Raw genomic sequence first — 24,048 nt, 5'->3', positions numbered from 1 at the left:
TAAACATTACTGGTGAACATTTTCTGCCATTAAGGTAAACACACACATGCGGGCAACAGCAACAATGGAAACAGTTCATCCCCCCCCCAGTTTGTTGGAGGCTATGGTGTGTTTTTGCTTGTTGTTAAGAGAGCTTTGTTGCCTTCTGGCAAGATGGCGGGAGAGACTTGTTGGCCTGAACCCAGCCACCGTGAAGCCAAAATTAGATGGGGGGGAGAACGGACCATCCCAAAGATTCAGATTCCACAGTTAGCCCTGTCTTCTCTGCATGTGAACTTTCAGTGCTGGCTCATGATGCTTGGCTATGGTCAGATGCCAGCATTCATTATCTATAGGTCCAGACTGTGATTTGTTTTTCTCCAGCTGAGACAGGCAGCCAATGCAGAGGGAGAGGAAGGCACCAAAATGTCCTGTTTTTCCTCTGTTGTACCATGTTCTCCTTGTCTCAAGCTGGTGGGCAGCAACTCCATAGCCTATATACCTTCTTCTAAGTCAGACCAACTGTGGCATGTTGCCAGGAAGCCAGGATCACTGTACATAAACACTTGCTCTCAGTTTTCCTCCTTCCTTGTCCCCCAGGACCCTGGTGTTGGTTTTCAGCCTGCATGACAGTGGAACTTAGTCTCTCTCCTCTATAATTGACACTGGGGTTGAGTTCCTGCAAGCCCAACCAGCTTCCAGACCTCTTGTTGGCTGGATTTCCTTCCTGTCCACCAAGCTCCTGATGTCTCCCTTGTTGCTTCTTCCCTCAGGGAACTGGCTTTAGTACCCAATGAATGTGTATGCAAGATGGCGGAGGATGATGCAGATGTTGCAAACAGGAGTGATCAGGGTCGGTCTTTGTGTGTGCCTTGGAAAAAGCTGGACCAGGTCCCCTTCCTCTTCCGAGATGGCCAGAGATAATCTCCAGTGTCTGGCATTCATCCTGCTTTTCTTCTCCTAGCCTGCCAAAATGGCCAGAGCAGGCAACTGTTTGCCACTGAGGGCAAGAGATAACATTGGTCTGCTACCTCTCAGTCTATCCCTATCTTACCTGGCTTCTCATGGTGACCCCAAGAAGGCTGGGGGGTGGGTAGCATAGCATGCTCTTGTACATTAATTCTGAATTTTAAAGGAAACAACAGGCCGGGGAAACTAAAGTGCAAGGCCTCTTTGATCCAGGGAGGGGGAAAACTACAGTGCATTGCATCAACTTTCCTACACTTATGCCTTGTCACCATCTGAAACAATTGTGGTGTTATGAACAGTTTCCTATCTTTACCTATAAAGAAGAGGAGAGGAAGCTTTTGTCTTCTTGGTACATTTTAGCCCTCTCCTCCTTTCCAAAGCTACACATACAGAAACTATGAGGTGACAGCCTTCTGTTTCCATATTTTTGTTTTGAGCCACAGCTGAATGGGCAGAGCACATGCTTTCCCAAGTTCAATCTCCTGGCATCTCTAGTCAAAAGGATCTTGGGAGCAAGGCTGGGAAATCCCTCTCCCTAAGTCCTACAAAAGCTTCTAATCAGAACAGTAAACAATACTGGAATAGATGAACCACTGGTCTGACTTGATGTAAGGCAGCTTCACATGAATTCCTCCTATTGTCAACCTACACACCAAAGCAGATTGGTGACTACAGGGACTGGTGGGGTGGAAAGCAGGGAGCCCAACACGAGAGCCAATGACAGACAGAGATAACTAATTTTTGTTTTGTCCCCATCCTCTTTCCTGCTGAATTCTGGCTGAGGGCAGGCTGAGGTTGGTGGGGCTATGCCCTATTTGCCCCAATGGAGCAGTCTCCACTGGTGCTACTCTCTGTGTTTGACTTGGTAACTGTGCATTGGGTACATGTGATGGCAAATGGCCTTAAACACCTGAGGATCTGATCCCTGTCTTGTGGTTGCCATTGTTAACTGGAGACTTGTTAACTGGAGGCTTGGCTGTACAGTAAAAGTGCTCAGAATTGGAGAATGTTAAAATATACAAACGATCTCTTGAAAAGTGGTCACAGGATGGACCAGAAGCAGCAATTATTTCTACCAGACCAAAGTATAGGGAGCCCTTTTATTGTACTTCTTATGTTAGATGGGATTCTTAAGATTCTTGCGATTGCATGCTTGTAAGTTATCATATGGTAGATATGATACAAAATCTGTTACCTGGCAACACATCCTATGTACCTTGGCTTTTTTTGAGGGGGGGGAGTTTCCAGCCCTTTGTGTAGCCCTGTAATTTCAGCAATCTTTCCTTTTTCAAAATAACCTTAATGGTCATGGAATTCCTCTGTATTAGCATGAATTTGGCATTGCACTGCTTGCCCAGATCCCCCCCCCCTTTTTAAAGTTGCAAGCAGCAGCAAGGCTAACCCCTTGCAGCAAAGAATGATGCTCGATTGGAGATTGAGTATTGCATTAAGGGAATATAATATAATTGCGGCACCCTTCAAACTCTCTCTCTCTGAGAGGCCCTTTGCTGACTTGGATTTAAGGGTAGGGTTGAAATACAAGTTAAATAGAGACAGTTTCTACGTTGGCTGAAGAGTGTGGAGCTGTGCCACCCCCTCCAAGAGAAGGCAACAAAGAGAGGAATTTTCTATAGTCTAGATCAGAGGTGGAGAACCTTTCTTGACCCAAGGGCCTCATACCTTCTGGGTAACTTTCCAAGGGCCACGGGCACAAGGAATATGTTAACTTTGTACAGTAGGCTGCTTTCTACATACACTCCTCTCTGTCCTCCATCCAGGCAAGCAAGAGGCATGATCAGAGTTTGGGGGCACATGCAAAAACAACAACAAAAATCCCCTCAAGGAGGGTAAGAAACAGGGCTGGGGAAGGGTTTGGCTTGGGGAGAGTTGTGAGGACCAGATTTGTTTCCTAGGCCAAAGGTTCCCCACCCTTGGTGTAGACTATTTCAGAAAAAAATGTTGTGACAACCTGCAAGTAGGTTATATTGCAGTCTCAGATAGATCGTACAACTGTCACGTCTGCCACTTTTCTTTCTTTTTAAGAGAAGGAGAAAAATGTGGACGTGGGGAGCAAGAAGAAAAAGGCAGGTCCTGTGATGCATGCTGGGTCTCGAGATGGGTTTTGGGGTCTGAAATACCTAAGACTAGACTTAAAGTGGCCACCAACAAATGGACAAGTGTTGTAGGAAAGGGGAAATGAGGACAATTGAATAAATAAGTAAATCCACGGCTCCCCCCAGATCCAGTGATTTCCAAAACATGTCTGGAATAGGAAAGCAGTGGAGTGAAGGGGGAACTTAAGAGCAAGGGTTACGAGGGCAAAACCGCTCTGTGTGTGTTTCTGCATGCACACCTCACTTGCAGAATCATTAAGTGCTGTTCCACTGAGCAAGTGGAGAGCCCAAGGCAGCTGTCAAGTTAGATGGGATGGACAGAACCAATAGCTGAGCATGCTTGATGGGTAATACTGCCTTGCAGGGAAGATGGATTGGAAGGTGTGCCACAGGCCCCCTTGACCAGGACAGCTTGCTCAGCCTCTTTGTGCACTGCCGTCAGGTTTTTACTATTTTCACTTGGTGGATAGAATGCCTTGGTTTTAATACAGGGCCTGCAAAACCTCTCTGTCTTTATTTCCACAGTTTCCTGCTTTTCCTCCCCATGCCGCATGGAAAGTCTGTGGTGTGCCTCTGATTTTAACCTTGCTTTTCTGAGCAATTTATGTGCATCTGGGGCTCTTGTTTTTCTCTCTCTCCCAGTGACACCCAGTAAAAATTCCCAGTGGGCTGCCACATGCACGTTGACTAGATGCAGATGGGAATGTACATCAGAATGCACATCTCACAGACAGTAATTCACTGCTGGTGGATAACTATGGTGGATGTACTTTCTGATATTAATTCAGCCTCTAGTTTATGCAAGAGTTTGCACACATCCTCCTGCCAATTAATCCCTGATATAAGGAAGGTTCGAGTAGTGATGAGTGAATCTGTCAAATTGGTTTCTCTCAAGATTCTCATTTTTCTAATCTTAGGTTCAGTTCTCCATTTTCATATCAGTGTGCGATTTGTTGAAGTCCTCATGAGAATTCTTCAGCATTTTAATGCAAATTTCTCTTAATATACACATTTTTGTATGCAGTGCTTGTAAGCTTTGCAGAGGCATCTGGTTGGCCACTGTGAGAAATGGATGCTGGACTAGATGAGCCGTTGGACTGATCCAGCAGGCTGTTCTTGCATTCTTAATTTTGCCTAACGCACGTGTTTTTGCAAAGTAATTTCCCCTGATATAATGCATTTCTGTGTGCCATAATTTGCTATATGCATTTTTATGCACACCAGCCTAGTACAGAGGTTCCCAAACTGTGGTCCGCAGACCACCAGTGGTCCGTGAGCTTCATTCAAGTTATCCACAGCATGCCCACATGAAACATTCACGTTAATTTCTTAGTTGTATTTTATTCCTTATTTTCGTACATTCCATTGTATTACAATTTGAATTCTACGGAATGCAAATTGTAATACGATAATATACAATATAAGAAACAAAAGAAGCAATAAAAATACAATTAAAATCAATACAGGATCTAGCAGAGCCCACTTCAATTGCTTCAATTGGCAGATAAATCATTAAGTGGCCCACCAAGACAACGAGCAATTTTCAAGTGGAAAAAAGTTTGGGAACCACTGGCCTGCATATGCATTTTTGTACACCTTCCTTGGCTGGAGAACTGCACTGCAAAATTCTGAGAAGTATGAATTTTGAAATATGGCTTTGGTTTGGTTTGCATGTTGGTTCGGAAAACAAGAATTTAGTAAGTTTTCCTTTAAATATGAACTGAATCTAATTTGTTCCCCTTCCTTTAGGTTTCAGATAACTGACTGCCCCAGAGGGATAGCAGTATCTACGCTGGTAACTGGACATGGTGGATTACTGTGATATCCCTAGTTTTACTGTTCTTGTGTTGGAAGGAAGGGCGTAACACAAAGGCTCAGAGTCTTGGCTATGTGGCTTTTGAGGTTCATTTCCACTCTTTGCATCCCAAAGTAGCAATAAAGGTCAAACTGAAATTTAAAAGAATGCAAGAAGGAGTGCCAGTGTTGGACACAATGTACAGGTCTGAACAGTGAGGAAGAAAGGACTGGACAAACACGTATTTAAATCAAGGAAGGCCTCATCATTTTACAATACGGGGAAAGCACCGTCAGGATCCTGTTAGGGTCATGGACAACTGGGTCTGAACCCAGACCTGGAATGGGGAGGGGAACATTTCCCACTCAATTATCCCACTGTCCACCACTGCTGGGTGGGCTTGAGCTAAGACCTACAGAGTGGCATGAAGAACATACTGCTCTGTTGACTAGCAAGGGGCAGAAAGCCAAGTGCCAATTTTTTCCATACCAGTCCCAGTAATTCACAGTCCTCTGTGCTGCATACTAATTGCAGTGGCTGATGTGAGCTCTGAGGTTTGAGTGCACACATTTCCCACAGTACTAAGATGAGACCTTCTGGGTCAGGCCAAAGTCCCATCTAGTCCAGCATCCTGTTCTCAGTGGAACGCCTGCAAGCAGAACCTGAGCGCAACAGCAACTCTCCCCACCTGAGATTCCCAACAACTGGTATTCAAGAGACATATGGCCTCCAGTAGTGGAAGGAGAACATAGCCATTGTGGCTAGTAGCCATTATTGCCTTATCCTCCATGAATTTGTCTAAAAAGCCATCCAAGTTGGTGGCCATCACTACTCCTTGTGGGAGTGAATTCCATAATTTAACTGTGCAGTGTGAAGAAGTACTTTTGTAGGGGGGAGGGCTAAACCCAACCATCCACTAGCAAGGAACCTGGTTTCAGCGAGGACCACATTCTGAAAACCTGAGACCTCCCATCCTCGTATCTGCAACAGCTGAGCTCTGTTGCCAGACTCCAAGGAAAGGGGTGCGTTGGGTGGGGTGTGGAAGTCAAGCTTGAAGACTGTTTTCTTTCCCACATTTCCCACCTGTGCCCTCTCTTGCTTGCTCTCTCGATTTTTTTAAAAGCTCTCTCTCCCCTAAATGAAAACTTTGCAAGCTGAGCTGCAAATTGCTTGTTACCGTAAACTCTGCATGCGTGCCAGCAATGGCGCATGCCAAACAACCCTCAAATCACCTGAATTAATGAGCAGCAGGGAGAGGCAGGTTTTTTTAGTTTTTTTTTTTTTGCATTGTGCTAAATGCATCCTCCCGAGAGCCCGCTCACATTAGCTCTGTTTGTTAAGTACTGTATATAGAGTTAAACACTTAATAAAATTACACTTCACGGGAGGCGAGACTGACGTGTCGGGTCCAAGGCCCGGATTGTGTAAAGTGATGTTTAGCATATAAACATTAGCCGGCCTGGAGCGCACTCTTCGTAATTTTTGTTGTTTGTGTTTTCCTTGTTGATGGTGTTTAATAGGAAGGAAACAAGCCACCCACCCACTGCTTCTTTCCAAACTGACTCCCGTGGATGGCTTTGTTTCCCCCCCTCCCCTGATTATTTCAGTGTACTGCTAATGAGCTGCATAAATTTGCATACCGAGAACCAAGAGCTGGGATATATAGCTAAAGAATGGTGCGTGTGGTTTTTAATGCAGAGTATCGGTGATTACAGAATTGGAGCCAGGAGTGTCTGTGTCTTTTGACCCAGGAATGGGGAACCTGTGGTCCTCCAGGTGTTGTTGGACTATAACTCCTATTATCCATGGCCATTGGCTATTCCAGCTGGGGCTGATGGAATTTGGAGTCCAACAACATATAGAGGGTCAACCATTTCCTCACCCCTGCTTTAGGGAGATTGCGGCAGTCAATATGTTCTAGAACTATGACTTCTCCGACCTACCATCTTGACTGCTGCCCACCTGTGCTCTCCACTAGGTCCTGCCTGCGTTGCCAGTCATATTGCTGTTTCCAAGAGATTCATCCAGAAAGCAGTGATTCTTGCAATTTGTCTATTTCCTTTTAAAAGAGACTGATGGAAGACACTCCCCAATATTATGCCCAGGGTGGACTGTGGGAACTTTTTAGTACTTGCCTACCTCGGTAAGGGGAACACACTCATGTTACCACATGACATCTCATGTAGTCTTTTCTTCCAGTTCAGATTCCAACCCACCATATTTAAAATATTTTCAAGGCAGATTTCACAAGATTTAAGATCAAACCAAGAACAAGCAATCTGAGGTTGCTAGACTGCAACCTTGGGGTTACATTTGATGCTGATCCTAATCACAGTAGACCCAATGAAATTGATCAACATGACTAACTTAAGTCCATTAATTTTCATGGGTCTGCTCTAAGTAGAACTTAGTTGGATACCAGTCTAGGATGCTTCCAGATGAGGACTTAATTTGCAAAAGGGATGTTGGCAACAGTTGTGTTTTTTTAAACTTGGTAAAGGTAAATCCAGATTAAAGAGGGGGGGAGGGAAAATATGGGCTGGCATTTTGATGCCAACAACATTGTGTACATGTGTAAAACAAATAAACAAGCCTTGAGTGCACCGATCTCACAATAAACACCCATCTGGAAGCATCCTTAGAGAGACTGACTGCCTGGAATTTCCACAGCAGTCTAATTGAATGGCAGCTTCCCGTCTAGTCCTTCCCCTTGTTCCTCCTACCCAGTCTGTTGTAGCAAGCAAGCAGCCCATGAGTGCTAGCCCTCATGGGGAGATGATGATGAAGGCACTGCAATTGCATTATCTCATGCTAAAAGGTCGACGAGTTCTGCAGCTTGCAGCTGGTTCCTGGACAACCCTACTTTGTTCTAATCTGTCCAGGCATCTTTCAGCTGTTTTGTGATTGCTTTACAAAAGGAACTGTACAGCTTTGGTATCCATGAAGCTGGATGTGTTTTGGGGCTTGCCAAGTGCTAGATAAGCCCTTTTTAAAAAAAAAAAAATGGCCTGAAACTGCAGAAATTGGGAGGTTGTTGAGCATCTGTTGGATGTCAATTCATGCTACTGAGTTGTGTTCAGCTTGGTGAGACACAAGCTGTACAGCATACATTGGGGCTTGGGAGCTGCAGTGTAAAAAGGCATGTAGGTCTGAATCCTTTTTAAAGAGCTGTTTGCTCTCCCAATGCAGATAAACATTTGCCCTTCACCAAGCTAGGCACAACTTAACATAAAGAAATCTCACAGGCTTCTCCTATATTGGGAGAGTGTTTTCTGTCAGTTTTTTACCTAACCCAGGTCTAGGAACCTTTCACCCTCCAGTTATGACTCCCATCAGCCTTGGCTATTGGTCATGCTTGTTGGGCTGATGGGAGTTGTAATCCAGCAACATCTGGAGGACCAAAGGTTCCCCACATCTGACCCAACCTGTAACATTAACATATAGAAAAAGGTTAAGACATGAGTCTTGCATAGCTGGAACGTCCAGAATGAAACTTAAACCCTCCATAGGCCATTACGCTCTACAGCTGTCAATAGGAAGACTCCTCTGTCCCTGCATCTCTCTGGTGAAACCTCTAGATGTGCAGTACTTTCACAATTTTAGAGTGGAAAACCATTTCAATCTAGTACAGGAAGCGCCAGTAAGGACTGTATTAGAAGACTGTGCCTCCTTGTCCAAAAGCCGAGCAAACCAAAATGCATTGAGGGATAGATTTTGTAAATCTAGACATGAATTGCAATCCAGTGAGGGACGTGTTGCCCACTGGGGAGTTGATGGACATAAATGCCATTCTGCCAATCTTTAATGTTTTTCCTTTTCTGACTGTTCATCTTCCTCCCCCCCCCACCACTTTGTTTTGTCACAAACCCCTTGAAATGCATTAATTTTTCCATGAACAGTTGTTATTGTTGCTATTAAGGAATGCGGGGCTGTCAGAGCCCCTCTGGCGAGGAGAGAATTCCACAGAAAAATGCTTCTAATGGTGTGTTTATTGCCTTGCTCTCCAGTTAGCCAGCTAATCCCATTTATTGCCATCCGCGGAAATTAAGGGGTTGAAACCTTGCAAATTCATACAGAGAACACAGGCAAAAAGCGCAGAGACTGTATGTTGAATGACACCTCAAGTGACTTCTAATTACTTTCCTCCACGGGTTTGGCTGCTTGTGAAGAAGATTGGGATCTTCTTGTGGGGGAAGATGATTTGGATTCAACTGAAACCTGCCTAGAAGTCAGGCCTGCACAACTTCCAATCCAGCAAGTCAAACAGTGGTGGCTGGTAACCACTGGACACACCGGTGGGGCAGCCAAGGGGATCACTGAAGGTGGAGCCAATCCCCCCCCCCGGTTTTCTCCTCCCTCAAGCAATGCAGTTGTACAGTTACTTAAACACCAAGCAGGGTGGCTCACCAGGAGATTTTAAACTTTCCTGTTTTTGCTGCCTACTTTGGAGTGTAAAAATGGATGCAGTGGTGGTGTGTCAAGACCCTGGCAGGTCACATTATGGGGATGCTGGGCTACATTTGGTGTGAAGTTGTTCTAAGCCTGGCCTGGGGTTTGTTTAGGGCTCACCTTTCCAGCAGTGAATTTATTTAGGTGGGAAGTATGCCCGCTTTTCCTTTGCCTGGTGCTACAGACTTGCAGTCAATTAAGCCATCCTGATCATTATTATGCATGAGGAGGGATACTTCTTAGGGTTTTAAGAAATACTTTTAATATTAATTTCAAGATGTAAGAAACAAGAAGTCTTATGGAAAAGGGGGGCTTCAATGGGGCCCTGTTTAAAAAAATGTTTTAGGATTTTCAGAATCAAAGGCCTTGCTGGAACAAAGCAAAGGTTCATCTTACCCAGCGTTCTGGTGGCCATCTAGATGCTTTTGAGAAGCATGAAGATAATGGCTTTCCACTTATTCTTAGCTTCTGATACTTGTAAGATATGCCGCATCTATACATGGAGGTTCCACATAGCAGTAATGCTTAATAGTTCTTGATGGACTTATCCTCCATTTGTTGAGTGAATGTTTGCCCCCCTCCCCAGCTTTGCAACACTTTCCAACTAAGTGTTGCTTTTTATTCAGCTAAGTCATGCTCAGAGTAGACACACTGAAATGGTTATGACTAACTTCAGTCCATTGATTTAAATGGGTCTACTCTGAGTTGTATCTAACAGATACAACCATTCCTCCACCTCCAGTCTTCAACTTGACTATACCAGTCCCATCCATTCTAAAAATCTTGTGGACCTCTTCAGTCTGTATCTGCACCTTCAGGTTTAACAGGCACGAACGTGTACAAGGCTGACAGTCACATGAAACATAGGCATAACTTAAACTAAAGAGAGAACTAAGCTCTCTCCTACCAGTTCAGACCAGTGATCTATTAACCAGTTTCAGATTTGGCCTTCCCTCCAAGATTTCTTCTGATTTTCCTAGCCCTCTTCCTGAAAACACACCGTTGGCAATGCTGGGGATCAAATCCAGGAGCCTCCCACATGCACAGTATGTGTCACCACTCACTTCACAGCCCATTTCTTATTATAGGTCATCCCACCAGTAGTACACGAGATCTAAAAATCTCCATCAAGCAAGCGTACACGTTGTCGTAGTGTGTCCACTGTGACAAGTGGCAACAGTTTGTACGTGTGTGGAGGTTGGTCTGCTTCCTGTTGTTTGCTCTCGACTTCTGCCAATTCCAACCAGACCCTCGGAGGCTCCTTCACATCCACAGCAACTCAATTTCCAGAGCAGGTTTTCCCCACGTGTCGGATGCATGCTTGAATGTAGTGTGCTGTTAAGCCTCCTGGTTCAAGTGGGGGAATCTGTTTTCCTGTCGCTTCTGCAACTTTTGAATCGCTTGGTTCTGCTCTGGGGGGCACCAAATCCCCAAATTAGCCCAGGGAAAGGCAGGCCACCAGCCATATGTGGTGGCCACATGCCAGGGGTTCAGTACACCACCTGCTTTTACTCCTTGCTTGCGATTGCAAAAACAGGAGGGTCCTTGAATACCTGGCAGGTGACGATATGTGGGTGATGGAGCTGCATTTTAGCTTGGCAGGTTGCAAGCAGTGCAAACCTGCACTATAGGCTCTGTAACCAGGACCTTCAAATGCCCTTGACGGCAGGCCCACATGCTGGATGCCTAGAGATTCATAGATCTCCGGTTGGACACCCAAATTTTATACCACGGGAGAGGAGGCAAAAATAAGTGCAATACAGTAGGAGACTAAACAAAATCTTTGAGCATCTTAGTTATGAGCTATTGATAATGGCATCGCTTGTCATTTTTCGAGTTGATGCAAAAAATGAAAAGGGAAAAAAGAGTCTTGAACCAAACTCCTGCTCCTCTCTTCTTCTTTAACATCTCAAAAATCATTCACACTCTTAAATGTGAACCTGAGATTAATTTAGGATTTCCAGAGCCCCCACCTTGGAAAGAGGAACATCTTTCTGGTTGGAAGACGCTGGCCTGTCTCCGTCTCCATGTCAGTTTTTTTTTTTTACTATTGTTTTTTTGCTAAAAAGACAAGAGCTACGTGTTGCAATTATTCCTACAAACAGAATATTCTTGAATGATTGTCCCCAAGGATAGATATGCAAGGAGGTAACCAAACAGAGATTTCTTTTAAGATCAGTCTGTGTTGAGCAAAAGAACAAAGTTGATGGATTTTGAGTGTTGCAGAAAGATGGGGGGGAGAATTGAGTCAGGTGCAGAGGGCTGTTTGTGTGTGCGTGGGGGTTATGGTCTTGTTTCAGAACTCCAACATATATATATTGCCAATGGTTATTTTGTTGTTGTTGCTCAACTTTGCATGATACATTGGGAACCTGTAAGGAAAGCAGAGTTATGGGATGCAAAAGGAGAAATGAAAGCAGATTTATACAGGTCCTCTGCCCCCATGCAGTCAACAGTTTAGCCGCCAGGAAAGACATTTTCACATTTTTTGTTTTTTTTTATAATCTAACTCCTGAACAAAATAGAGGATTTATACAGGAAGAAAGATAAAACAGGTAGCATTTTTGTTTTTCCATTTTCAATTTCCCCCCCTCTTCCAGGTCTCACAGGGGAGGGAGGGCAGGGAACCCCACAACAACTCTTGATGTTTCTTGATGGTCTGAGTTGTATGTTTTAATCTGGTATATTAAATATAAATTATGTCTCCCCCCCCATGTCTACTTTTTTAAAACTTTTGTTTGTTTTTTGTTTTCTACAAAATAGGCTTTTGTTTTTCTTTCCTTTTTTTTTCTTGTAAAACATCCCTTCCCCCCTCCCCTTTTGTTCCACCTGGTTCTGCGTGTAAAACAGTTTGTGTTTTGCGTTTTTTTCACCTTGGCAAAAAAAACAAAAAAAAAATCCTGGGGTGAGAGAGGAGGGTAAAAACAGGGAAGGGGTAGGCGATGGGGGGGATGTGTGTGGGAGGAGGGGGGGTTTGCATCATGTATATGAGTAGTCTATGTCTGGAATTCCACCGTCTCTATACCCACGCGTTGTGCCGTAGCCGATGGTGTGGGTGCTTTTATAAAGACTGGTTCCATTGGAAGGGAATATGGTATGGATGACATACTCTTCCTTTGCCCGGTGCGGGTTGATTGGAAGCATCTGCAACCCAGGGCCTCTGATTTCCAGGATGGAGTTGTCCTTCTTGGTGCCTGACTCCATGTAGTCGTCTTTTTTCCGGCTGCCTCGTTCCCGCGTCAGCAGCTCTCCAGTCCGGTGGATGTACCAGCAAATGGCAGCCAAGACCAGAAAGAGGAAGACCAAGGCCACGGCCCCACCGATGATGCCTGCTAATGACAGCCCGGCCATTGGGTCCATGTTTTGCTCATGGTTGAGGGTGGTGGTAGGGCTGTACATGTCTGCCGTCTCTGCCTTGGCACACACTGGTGTCTCGTCGGGCACATAGGTGCTGCCCGTCTCCATGGTGACCATGCAGATGATGTAGGTGGACTTAGGCTCCAGGGCCGTCAACAAGTACTCTGTCTTGTCACCTTGCACCAGAGTCTCTGTGATAGAGCCCACAGCTGGGCTGTGGCCCAGGCGCAACCAGCTCAGGCGGAAAGAGGCCGCTGGGAGTGCTGCCTTCCAGCTGATGCGGATGCTGTCGGGAGTCAGCGGCTTGACATTTAGAATCAGTGCTTTGGCTCCAGCGCCGGTGGCCATTGGGTAGTCAATGTTGGAATCTGGAAGTTGGATGCCAGGCCTCTTGGCCTTGAGGGTGAAAAGGGAGCCCTGCGGGGTTGTGACAGCAGCATTGCTGGCAGTCGTCTTGGCTGCCACTGCCACTCCTGAATTGCTCTGCAGGCCCCCTTCAAAGCATTCGTCCATCTCATTGGTAATGTCCTTGATGGCCATGCCTCTGACCTTATCAGGGCCTTGACACATCAGCCCCCTGACATTCACCACCGCGGCCCGGGCCTTGACCCAGTCCCTCAACCACATTAGGTTACAGCCACAGTACCAGGGGTTGTTCCTCAGCAGGAGTTGGGAGAGACTGTCGAGGTCATCAAAGAGACCCTTGGGCAGAGTGGTAAGGTTGTTGTTGGACAGGTCCAGCTTCTCCAGCTCCCTCATCTTAGAAAGGGTGTTGTAGGGGATGTGGCTGATGGCATTGTCTTGTAGGTACAGCTTCTGCAGATGGGCACTGGGCAGATTGAGAGGCGGGGCTGCCAGAGAGTTGCGCACCAGAGAGAGCTCACTGAGGTTCTGCAGGCGGCTGAAGGTGTCATCTGCAATGCGCTGGTTTGCCAAGAGGTTGCCATCCAGCACCAGTCGCCGCAGGCTGACCAGACCCTTGAAGGCATGGAGGGGGATGGTGGAGATGCGGTTGTCATCCAGCCTCAGTTCCTCCAGGGTACGGGGCAGGCCGGAGGGGATGCTGCTGAGGTGATTGCGTGAGAGGAAGAGCAGTTTGAGGCGCGTGCTGTCTGCAAAGGCATCGTCTTCAATGCTGACGGTGGAGACGGAGTTGTCGTCCAGGTGCAGCTTCTCCAGCAGAGGGATGCGTGCCAGGGAGTCTCGGGCGATGGTGCGGACGTTGTTGTCCTGGAGGTGGAGTTCCCTCAAAGAACGGGGCAGGTTGATGGGGAACTCATCCAGGTCATTTTCGTAGAGGTAGATGACCTGGTGGGAATTGGATGAAGAGGAGATTCAACAGGGCAGAAGAAGAGAATGGAAATTGTGCACAAGTTTTTTAACAGTTGTATTTACAAGATCCCCAAACTTGTCTGATTTGGATTATAGTTTGTCAGTATTAAAATGCCCTTCATCAGCCTAGAAATCATGAACTGATCTCAGGGAAAAGTGGTTTAATTTATTGGTTGTTTCCCCTCTCTAAATTGGTATTAAACAGGCAAGGGGAGTTTTTAAGTGTGTGTGTGTGTGTGTGTGTCTTGTGCTAAAAATCTAAGTATGATACCCACACCCCTAAATCATCTTCAAAACAAAAAATCCATTTGGAACCTAAAACCTGAATATATATTAAAATTCCAGCATGTGTTATATGGATTTGGATGTATCTATTCAAAATCTAAAAAATAAAATCTGTTTATTCTCTGGCACATGATGTTATTATGCATCGGCCTTATTTCCAAAGACCAAGGACCTGGGCCAATTTGGGCACAATAGGAATCTGCCTTGTGTTAGGTCAGACCACTGATGCATCTGAACCAGTATTGTCTAATGTAGGGATGGGGAACTTGTGGCCCTCCAGCTACTGATGAACTATACAGCTCTCATCAACCCTGACCATTTTAGCTGGGGCTGATGGGAGCGGTTTCCCCATTTCTGGTCTATTCTGATCAGCAGTGGCACTTTATGACTTTGGGCAAGCAGAGGCCTTCCTTAGCCTCTACTATTTGAGACCCTTTTAACTGAAGATGCCAGGGGCTGAGTCTGGGAACACAGAAGGTGCCTTACATAGAGTCAAACCATCTAGCTCAGTATTGTTCTACACTGACTGGCAGCGGCTCTCCAGGATTTCAGGCTGAAGACATTCCCAGATCTAGCTGGAGATGTCATTGGGGGTTGAACTCGGGACATTCTGGGTTCAAAGCAGATGCTCTGCCACTGTGCTATGGTTCCCTTCCCTTGCATGGCATCAGAAAAGCCCAAATGAATTCAATGCGAGTTTATGAGAGGCCATAGTCCAACGAAGAGCGCATGCAGAGAGTTCCAGGTTCAGTCCCTGGCATCTCCAGTTCAAAGGCTCAGGTGGCAGGTGCTGGAAAAGACCTTTCCCTTCCTCAGACTCTGGAGAACTGCTACCTGTCACAGTAGACACTAGTGGGTTAGATCTGATCTCAGATAAGGCAGCTTCTGGTGCTGCTGTGTTTCCAAGGAAGGTTTTGGCATGTTGAATTAGTCTTGTAAACATCCCAATGCTCGCCTTAAGTTTGGAACCACCATGTCCTGAAAGATTTTACTGAGAAGTGGCAATCCATCATGACCTGGAATGTGCTAGAACAGCCTTCCTCCAGATGTTTTTCAACTCCCATCATCCCTGACCGTTGGCCATGCTGGCTGATGGGAGTTGTAGTCCATCAACATCTGGAGGGCACCAGATTGGGGAAGGCTGTATTGGAACATCCATAAGATAACAAAATCTGCCAGAAACATCCTTGTATTAATACATGAAACATATTGGTGTCCACTGTCTTAAAGATTTCACACATCTGTCTCTCGGTGGAATGGAAGGAGACCTATCCCATTGCCACTCTTTAAAAATCCTGAAGGGGCGGGGGAGGATGGGTTAGGCTAAATTCAGTTTTAGCTCACTAATGAAGATCAGCCGCCCTCTTTCCAAACAAGTCCCCTGGTTGTACAACCTGAACATTGAGCTTTTTCTTCAAGGTGGAAGGGATGCCGGCGCTGTTGATCTGATTGTTCTGCAGGTAGAGTGTGGTAGCATCATCTGGGATGTCAGCCGGGATGGAGGTCAGACCCCGGTCATTGCAGTAGATGAAGCCATTGTCACAGCGGCAAACGGATGGGCAGGTGGTGCTGTCGATCACCTCGCTCAGGAAGGCCACCAGGCCGTAGCAGAGGAAGAGCCAATCACGCAAGTCCATGGCAGCTGCTGTTGTCACCACGGTGGCTGTCACCACGGCGGCTGTCGGCGAAGTGGTCGCCATGATGTGCAGGGTGTGTGTGTGCTAGGCTGTCCTGGGGTTAGGCTTTTGGAACCTGTGAAGGGAATATTTTTATTTTATTTATAGTCTTGGCTTTTTTCCTACCCTTTTTTTGAGATCTCAGGTGAAAAGATAAAGGGGGGGGAGACTAATACCCCTTTGGGAAGAGCCATAGCTGAGTGGTAGAACATCTGCTTTGCATGCATACAGTCCCAGGTTCAATCCCCAGCATCTCCAGGTAAGGTAAAGACTCCATGCCTGAAACCCTGGAGAGCCACTGCTGCCAGTCAGTGTAGACAGTACTGAGGTAGATGGACCAACTGGTCTGACTTGGTATAAGGCAGCTTCCTATGTTCCTATGCCATGTTGATTAGACCTGTGACTCTCTCTCCCCTCCCCCCCCGAGGTGACATCCACACCTAAGACTACCAAGTCAGGATTTAATTCAAAAGCAGGGTTTTGCTCTAGAATTTGCTTTCAAATCCAGGGTTTCAACCCTGGAATATATAAAGTACAAACTGATATATAACTTGAAAGCCAGCATGATATAGTGGAAGTGGAGTGTTGCCAGATTCAAATCCCCACCCAGGAATGGGTGATCCGGGCCAATTAACTCTCTCTTAGTCCAGCCGACCTCCACAGGGTTTTTGTAATGATAAAGTAGGGCAGAGGTAGCCAGCATGGTGCCCTCCAGAAGTTTTGGACTACAACTCTCGTAATACCTGACCACTGATCATGCTGGGTGGTGCTGATGCGAGTAGTAGTCCAAAATATCGGGAGGGCACCACCTTAAGTGCATTAAGAGCAATAATTTATTATGTGGTGATAAGGGTGGGAGTGCCTCTGAGCATTTGCAGAGTGCTTCCCCCCCCCCAGCACAGAATAAACCACAAAACAGCCCCTATATATCTTGGATTAGCATGAACTGAGTTTCCTGTACAGACAGTACATGGTATTGCCCTCCCTGGATCTTGCCACTTCAGGCTGCAGATGAGTCCTCCCCTGCCCTCTGCCCCCTGCCCCCATCATTGATTATTTCCTGTCTGAAAAAAGCCAGCACATAATGGAAATGGCTAGGTTGAAACCCTTCTCCATGCTCTGCTAGATTTCTATATGCATTAAAGGTTTTCTTCCATCTAGGAGGGCGTCTCCAAGCATGCAGGCTTCCCCAATCCGCTCTCTGAAGTGGTACAGTCCAGGGAAGGTTAATTTTTGATACATGCTAACATGGTTAAAACTCAGTAGTTACATTTAGGAGGCTGTGTGTCTACCATCTTGTTAGGAAACACCAAGTCTAATAGCTAAGCACCTGAAAGGCTTTCAGCACCTTTTAAAACAACTTTAATTGGTGTGAAAGCACTGATCAGATTTTTTAATTGGATTTTAAAATCAGAGCCGTTTACTTCCCCACCCCATGGAAGGATTTCAGGGCTAGTGGCAACCTGGACATTTGTTTTAAAGTCACAGAATTAGCAGGGGACCAGTGGGGATCATCTAGACTGCTTCTACAAAGAATGTGGAAAGAACACTGCCATAATCTTATCATGGCCTTTGGGTGATAGTCCTGCATGTTCTTTTGGTGGAATGATCACAGTTGTGAAATGCACAGTTGATCTCACCCAGTTCCCTGCTCTGAACTTAGCCTCAGTTGTGAGTTGATCTACAAGCTTTATTTGGGCTTCTGAACTCTATTAGCTGACTGTCCTCTTTAAGACTATTTGGATGATCAAGAACAAGTTGCTGACAAAGGAATCCTCCTGCCTTTGCCACAAGACTGGTGTGTGGAACAATATGGCCCACGCAATATACCTTCCTCCTTGCTAATCCCCCCGCTGCCCCTGATAAGAGATGTATGTATTAAAATAGGGGTAACGTTGCCTTTAGTGCTGATTTGCCCCCTTGTCTTAAAATCTGACAGAAGGGAGGAACAGTCTTGGTCTGTCATCTTTTTATGTCACAGAAACATGGTCTCCTCATTTGCAGGAAAAGCTTCGTTAATATCAATATAGCCCTTAATACATCATAGACCTTTGCATGTGTGATTGAGATAGAAGTGCTAGGGTGCGGGGCAGGTCATCCATTCTGAGTTTGGCTGCCAAGAGCCACACTAGCAGCCGAATGCATGTTGTGGGAATGCTGCAAGGTGCCTAACGGCCCTGAGACTGAGCAACAGGTAGGGATGAAACGATCCCTTTCCATTCGGTTCTCTCCGTTTCTCATTTTCCCAACCTTAAACCCAGTTCTCCACATTTCTGCAGCAGTTTGCGATTTTTAAAAAATAAAAATCCTCATGAAAATTCTCCAGTATTTTAGTGAGAATTTCTCTTTATAAACACGTATTTGTAGACCGTTTTTACTAATGTACATATTTTGCAAGCAATTTCTCATCATATAACACATTTCTATATGTTATTTTCACTCGTATATTCATTTTTATGCTCACTTTCCCCTAATGTTTCCAGTTTTGTAAGCATTGTTGGCGGACTGCATTGCAAAATTCAGAGAAGTGTGAATTTCGAAGGATGGCTGTGTTTCGATTCTCATATTGTTTCAGAAAGTGCAAATTTGATAGATTCAGCTTGAACTGAATTGAATCTCTAGTTTGGCACATGTTGGATCAAACAGCAAAGGGAGGCGTTACAGACTAAGGTAACTGTGGGGAACCTTCGGCCCTCCAGATGTTGTAGAACTACAACCCCCATCAGTCCCACCAAGTATGGGCAGGGATGATGGGAGTTGTAGTCCAGCAACATCTGGAGGCCTAAGGTTCCGCACATCTGGACTAGACATTGCTAGTCTGACTCAGAGTAGACCCATTTTTATTTGGAATTGTTTTAAAGATGGTTGTCAAGATGTTTTGTTTTTATGATGGTTTAAAATATTTTTAAAACATGTTTTATAGGTGTTTTTAGTGTTTTGTTATTTGTCTGCCATCCTGGGCTCCTTCTGAGACATAAATTTTAATCATCATCATCAGACATGGCCTAGCTTAGGACCATTAATTTTAGTGAGTGTATTCTTAGCTGAATACAACACTTAACAAGAGATTATTGAGACATTTCAAACAACTTGGCAGGGCTACTACTTGCGCATTTAGAAGATTGGCAGCCTGATTCTTCATCACCATCATTTTAATGTATTACCCGCACTTCACTCTGACATCTCAGGGTGGGTTACAACTACCTTAAATACATTTTTAAAACCAGTGTAAAACAACATTCAATCACAAAAATAGGGTAGGTTCCAAAAATAGAGATCTCAGGTGTCAAAAAGCCAACATCATCTGACATTTAAGTGTTCTTTATCTCCTTCCTCTCTGTTTCTTTTCTCTTCTGTCTTTTTTCTTGGGGTTGTTGAGCTAACTGGGATGGAAACAGGAGGAGGGTTTTGGTGCAGGGAAAAGGGGCTTATTGTTATTTGTTGACAATCATTTTGCTGATTATATTGCTTGATAAAACAGTGAAAACCTCTGTGAACCCCCCCCCCCAAATCCTCGGACAAAAATGGCAGGTCATTATTGCAATTGGAAAGGTTTAGGCATTAAAAAAAAAAGCAGGGGAACGCACATAAGATTTTTGAAATTATCCTCTCTTCCCTCCAAACCCCCTCCCTTGCAAACATGAAACGAAAACAACTTTGATCAATGTACTCTTTGTGGGGATACTTTCATGTAAGCAGTACAGAGGTAGCCAGGATTTATATCCTGATGCTTTCATATGTGTGGACCAGGCCTCCGCACTTCTACTGCTAGATTTTTAACGAAGAGAGCGACCAGTCCACCCAGTCCCTAGGGAGCCCCGGCCAACTTGCATCACGCCTAGTGTTAAAACCTTTCTGTAGCATCTGCCTAACCAGTGAAGGGGTTTGCAGCCATCATTGTCAATCCCTCTTAAGAGGAACTTTAAAAGTGGGGAAGGTGACATGCAAGAATCCCAGCCGCTGGGAAGCTGCATCCTCAACATGGAATACATCAAGGTGCAAGAAAAGGTGGTGCAACATGCACTCCTGTTTGCTTCCGCCCCTCTCCTGTAGACTTGTTTGCGGGCCCAGAGCATTTCCCAAGAATGACTGTGACACCAAAGGATTCGTGCGCCATCTCTTGCTACCTTGCTCTCAAGTCTGTGCCATTATTGGGGACTTCCTAGAAAGTACTTCACACATCACACACAGAGTTAAACTATGGAATTCATTCCCATAAGATGTAGTGATGGCTATCAACTTGGATGGCTTTCATACAGCATATCAGGCTATTGATGGCTACTAGTCACAATAGCTTCTATCTCCACTGTTGGAGGCAGTATGCCTCTGAATACTAGTTGCTGGGAACTGCATATGGAGAGAGTGCTGTTGTGTTCAAGTCCTGCTTGTGGCCTCCCCATAGGCGTCTGGTTGGCCACTGTGAGACTGGGATGATAGATGGATCTTTGGCCTGATGTAGCAGGCTCTGATGTGAACCTCATTATCTAAGTCGGGTTGGGAGTTTGTGTTGGACTCCAGCTCCCACCAACCCCAGCCAGCATGGCCACTGGTCAGACATGAGAGGAGTTGGGGTTCAGCAACATCTAGAGGGTCACAGGTTCCCTAGTCCATATCTAATGACATCCTGCTCTTCTGGCATCACCCGAGATGGCTTCCCAATTCCTGGTATTTCTTTTAGATCAGGGATGGTGAACCTGTGGCCCTCTGAATGGTGTTGGACTCCATCTCCCATCAACTGCAGCCAGCATGGCGCAATGGTCAGGAATAATGGGAGTTGTAGTCTTTAAAAAAAAAAAAAATCTGGAGGACCAGATTCCCCATCCCTTTTCTACATTTTAATTTTTTTCTCATGCAGCTGCGTCTCAAAGCTGCTGTGGTACTTTTCCATGGCTGCTTCAACATCTGTAGTGCATTTTGCAAATGTACATGTCTATAAAAGCGTTCAGAATCCAGCTAGTCACACAGAATTTGGGCAACCCAAATTTGTTTTTGTTGTTGTTTTGTTGGCTTAGAGGCTTGGCTGTTTGGCACCATCTGCAACCAGGGTTGTTAAATGGCCTGAAGTGATCTCTTCCTCCTCGTTGTGCTGAATACAGTTATTTGGTAAATGGAAGTAGTAGCGTTTCAGGAGTCTGTTTGGGAAAGAAAGAAGAGTGCCCTTGCAACTTCCTCATTGCCACTCACCAGATTCCCATTACCCTGCATAAAAGTCCTTTGGAGAGCGAGGGAGAAAAGGCCTGGCTTTAGAGATGGAGGCCAAAAGGCGCCTGTCACTTTAACCACCTCTTTTGGCTGCTCCTTTATGCCCCTGTTGTTTATATTACACGGTTTATGTAGCCTATCAAATTAAGGCCAGTAAATCGCTTCGCTTTATGGCCTCGGGTTTTTTATTCTCTTGGATCTCACCAAGAACGGGAAGAAAGCGAGGGAAACAAAAGAGGAAGGAGAGGCGGAGGGTGGAGCACATGGAAGGTTGGAAATTGGGGTTCTTAGCTCAGGATGGCCTCTACCAGACTGTCAGTGTTTTGCGGGAGGTATTCAAGCACATACTGGGGAATTTAGCTGTGTACAACTAAAGTAGATTAAAGTGCTCTGGTGCAACAAACCCACTTTTTTTAAAAAAAAGACTTCTTGTGGTTAGGAAACGGTTAGGGAACTGCATTGAAAAGTGTCAGATAACCATCGACTGATAGGAAAGCATATAAGTTCCCCGCAAACCAATCAGGATGAATATTCATTAGTTGTGTAACTTCCCCACAAACAAATCAGAAAGACTGTTCAGTAAAGGGCAGTCATCATCTAACCTCCACATAAGCATTCTGCAAGCAAATAAGCCACAATGCCAAATAAACAGATCATCTCGAGAAGGGGAAGGGCTGTCGCTCAGTGGTTAGAACATCTGCTTTGCATGCAGAAGGTCTCTGGCTCAATCCCTGGCATCTTCAGGTAGGGCAAGGAAAGACCTCCCCATCTGAAACTCTGGAGAACCACTGTCAGTCAGTGTGGGTAACACTGAGCTAGATGGACCAAAGGTCTGGCGCAGTATAAGGCAGCTTCTCAGAGGAGACCCAGATGTAATCCTGGTGCCATGGCATTCCCTGGTGCAGTTTGGTATGTTTAGACTCTGGACTATTCACTAGAAAAGATAATAATACTGGGAAAAACAGAAGGGAGTAGAAAAAGAGGAAGACCAAACAAGAGATGGATTGACTCCATAAAGGAAGCTACAAGATCTGAACAGGGTGGTTTACAACAGATGCTACTAGAGGTCGCTGCTTCACAGGGTTGCCATGAGTCGTAATTGATTTGAAGGCACATAACACACACACACACACAGACTCTGGACTTAAAGTCTTATGACACCCCCTAACAAACACACTTCTAGAGGGTAGCATGCATTACTTCACTTACTTCAAGTGTGTTTGGGGGCCCTCCTGTTTATTCTGCCCCAAATTCCTGCTCTGATAGCTCAACTGACAGAAGAGTTCCAAAGTGCAGGAGTCACTAGCCCTATGGGTCAACCCCTGATCTAATCTACATTTAGCTCTGGCTCTCTCCCACAAACTCAGATTTGCTATGCCCCCACCCTCCAACTCATCCCATTCCAGACCTGGCCTAAAGTGGAAAGTCTAAATGGCTTCCCTTTGCTGTTAATTAATATGAAGCATAATTCATCTGGCTATTTTTCTTGAGAACCTAAGAAGAGCCTGGCTGCTGGTTCAGGCCAAAGGCCCATCTAGTCCAGCATCCTGTTCTCACAGTGGCCAGTCAGATGCCCCAATGGGAAGCCCACAAGCAGGACCTGAGTGCAACAGCAACTCTTCCCACTTGTGATCCCCAGCAACAGGCATTCAGAAGCCTGCTGCCTTCGACAGAGTAACTAGTATAGCTGTTGATAGTTTAAATCCTCCATTCTCTTGCTGAACCCTTATTGAAATAACAGGAAGCAGTGCAAGAGAAGCTGCTCCTGCGATGGGGCATTTGCAGGAGAACTTGTCTGTCTCCCTCCTATTCTACCATCCTTAACACATCCAAAGCCCATGTCTCCACATTGTTATTTTTCTTAAGCCTGGAAACAGAAACATTTTTTAAGCTCAAAAAGGATTTAAATTCCACTACTCCCTGCAGATACTGGAGTGTCACATCATCCACCACCTGTTGGACTCCTATGCACATATTCTCATCCGTAATGTGTCACAGTCAGCTGTGTATGGCTCAAGCAAGTGAGCCACGTTACTGGGATTTGGGGGTGGGGAGAAGGAAAGATAACACATATGTACCTTGAACCAAAACAAGTGTGCATGTGTGTGAGAGATAATTTTTCCTGCTCTCAAATGTTCATACTATATCTTGAGCAAAAAGCAATTCTGTAGCATTTCCTCAAAGGACAGAGAAATGTTACTCGCATTGCATATCCACCCTGCTGTGAGGTTGGTCCCCAGCATCCTTTACTGCATTGCGGAGTAGTTGAGGGCACACCTCTTGGATCACGTATGGCTGGGCATGACCTGAGAGATGCCCCCTACAAACTTTGCAAGGGAATGCTGGAGAACATCTTCAGTTACCTAGTGTTACTTGGAAGGTGGAGGAGGGGAACCAACGAAAGGTCTTAGGACCATCTTGCAAGAGACTTCTCAATCCAAGGTCACTTCCAGACAACCTGTTTGTTGGTTTCTTTGTCCAAAGTTCACAAGAAGATTAGATGATGTTGGCTATTCATTGAGCGTTCATTCTGATTTGTTTGCATGGAGGTGAAACAATGTTGCACCAACCAATTGTTTATCCCACATTTCCCCATCACAGTCCTTATCACAAAAGGTCTGTTTTTGTGGGGAAGTGGGTTTGTTCCACAAGCGGGCCAATCCCACTATAATTGCCCAACTTGAATTTGCCAGTACGCAATTGAAAGCCAACTGGGAATAGCGACTGTTTGGAAGCACCTTGAGTTAAATTGGCATGGAGATTTAAGGAAAGTGCTTGATAAAAGGAAATGATAATATTCCATGGTGGCGGGAAGCTGTGTATCCTCTATGCCAGGGGAAGCCCAATGTGGTACCCTCCAGACATTGCTGGACTACAGCTCCCATTATGT

The 24,048-nt window shown here is 45.4% G+C and overlaps 2 protein-coding genes across 8 annotated transcripts in view; one reads left to right on the top strand and one right to left on the bottom strand.

The window, feature by feature from the left end:
- Positions 1 to 24,048, top strand: part of MACROD1 (mono-ADP ribosylhydrolase 1) — a 366,194-nt gene that overhangs the window by 42,969 nt on the left and 299,177 nt on the right. The gene's annotated exons all lie outside the window — the stretch shown is intronic.
- The window catches only part of FLRT1 (fibronectin leucine rich transmembrane protein 1), a 53,106-nt gene continuing 38,040 nt past the window's right edge, over positions 8,983 to 24,048 (bottom strand). For all 5 annotated transcript variants that reach the window (XM_061606235.1, XM_061606237.1, XM_061606236.1 and 2 more), the window contains 2 exons: positions 15,675 to 16,032; positions 8,983 to 13,971 (listed from right to left, as the gene is read on the bottom strand). In XM_061606235.1, coding sequence (XP_061462219.1) covers positions 12,286 to 13,971; positions 15,675 to 15,980 — 1,992 coding nt within the window. In that variant the 5' untranslated portion in view covers positions 15,981 to 16,032 and the 3' untranslated portion in view covers positions 8,983 to 12,285. The remainder of the gene's footprint in view (positions 13,972 to 15,674; positions 16,033 to 24,048) is intronic.

The sequence above is a fragment of the Rhineura floridana genome, chromosome 22 (genome assembly GCF_030035675.1).
Source record: "Rhineura floridana isolate rRhiFlo1 chromosome 22, rRhiFlo1.hap2, whole genome shotgun sequence".
Classification (NCBI taxonomy): domain Eukaryota; kingdom Metazoa; phylum Chordata; class Lepidosauria; order Squamata; family Rhineuridae; genus Rhineura; species Rhineura floridana.
The sequence above is the reverse complement of the archived record's forward strand: the minus strand, read 5'-3'. Positions and strand labels throughout refer to the sequence as shown.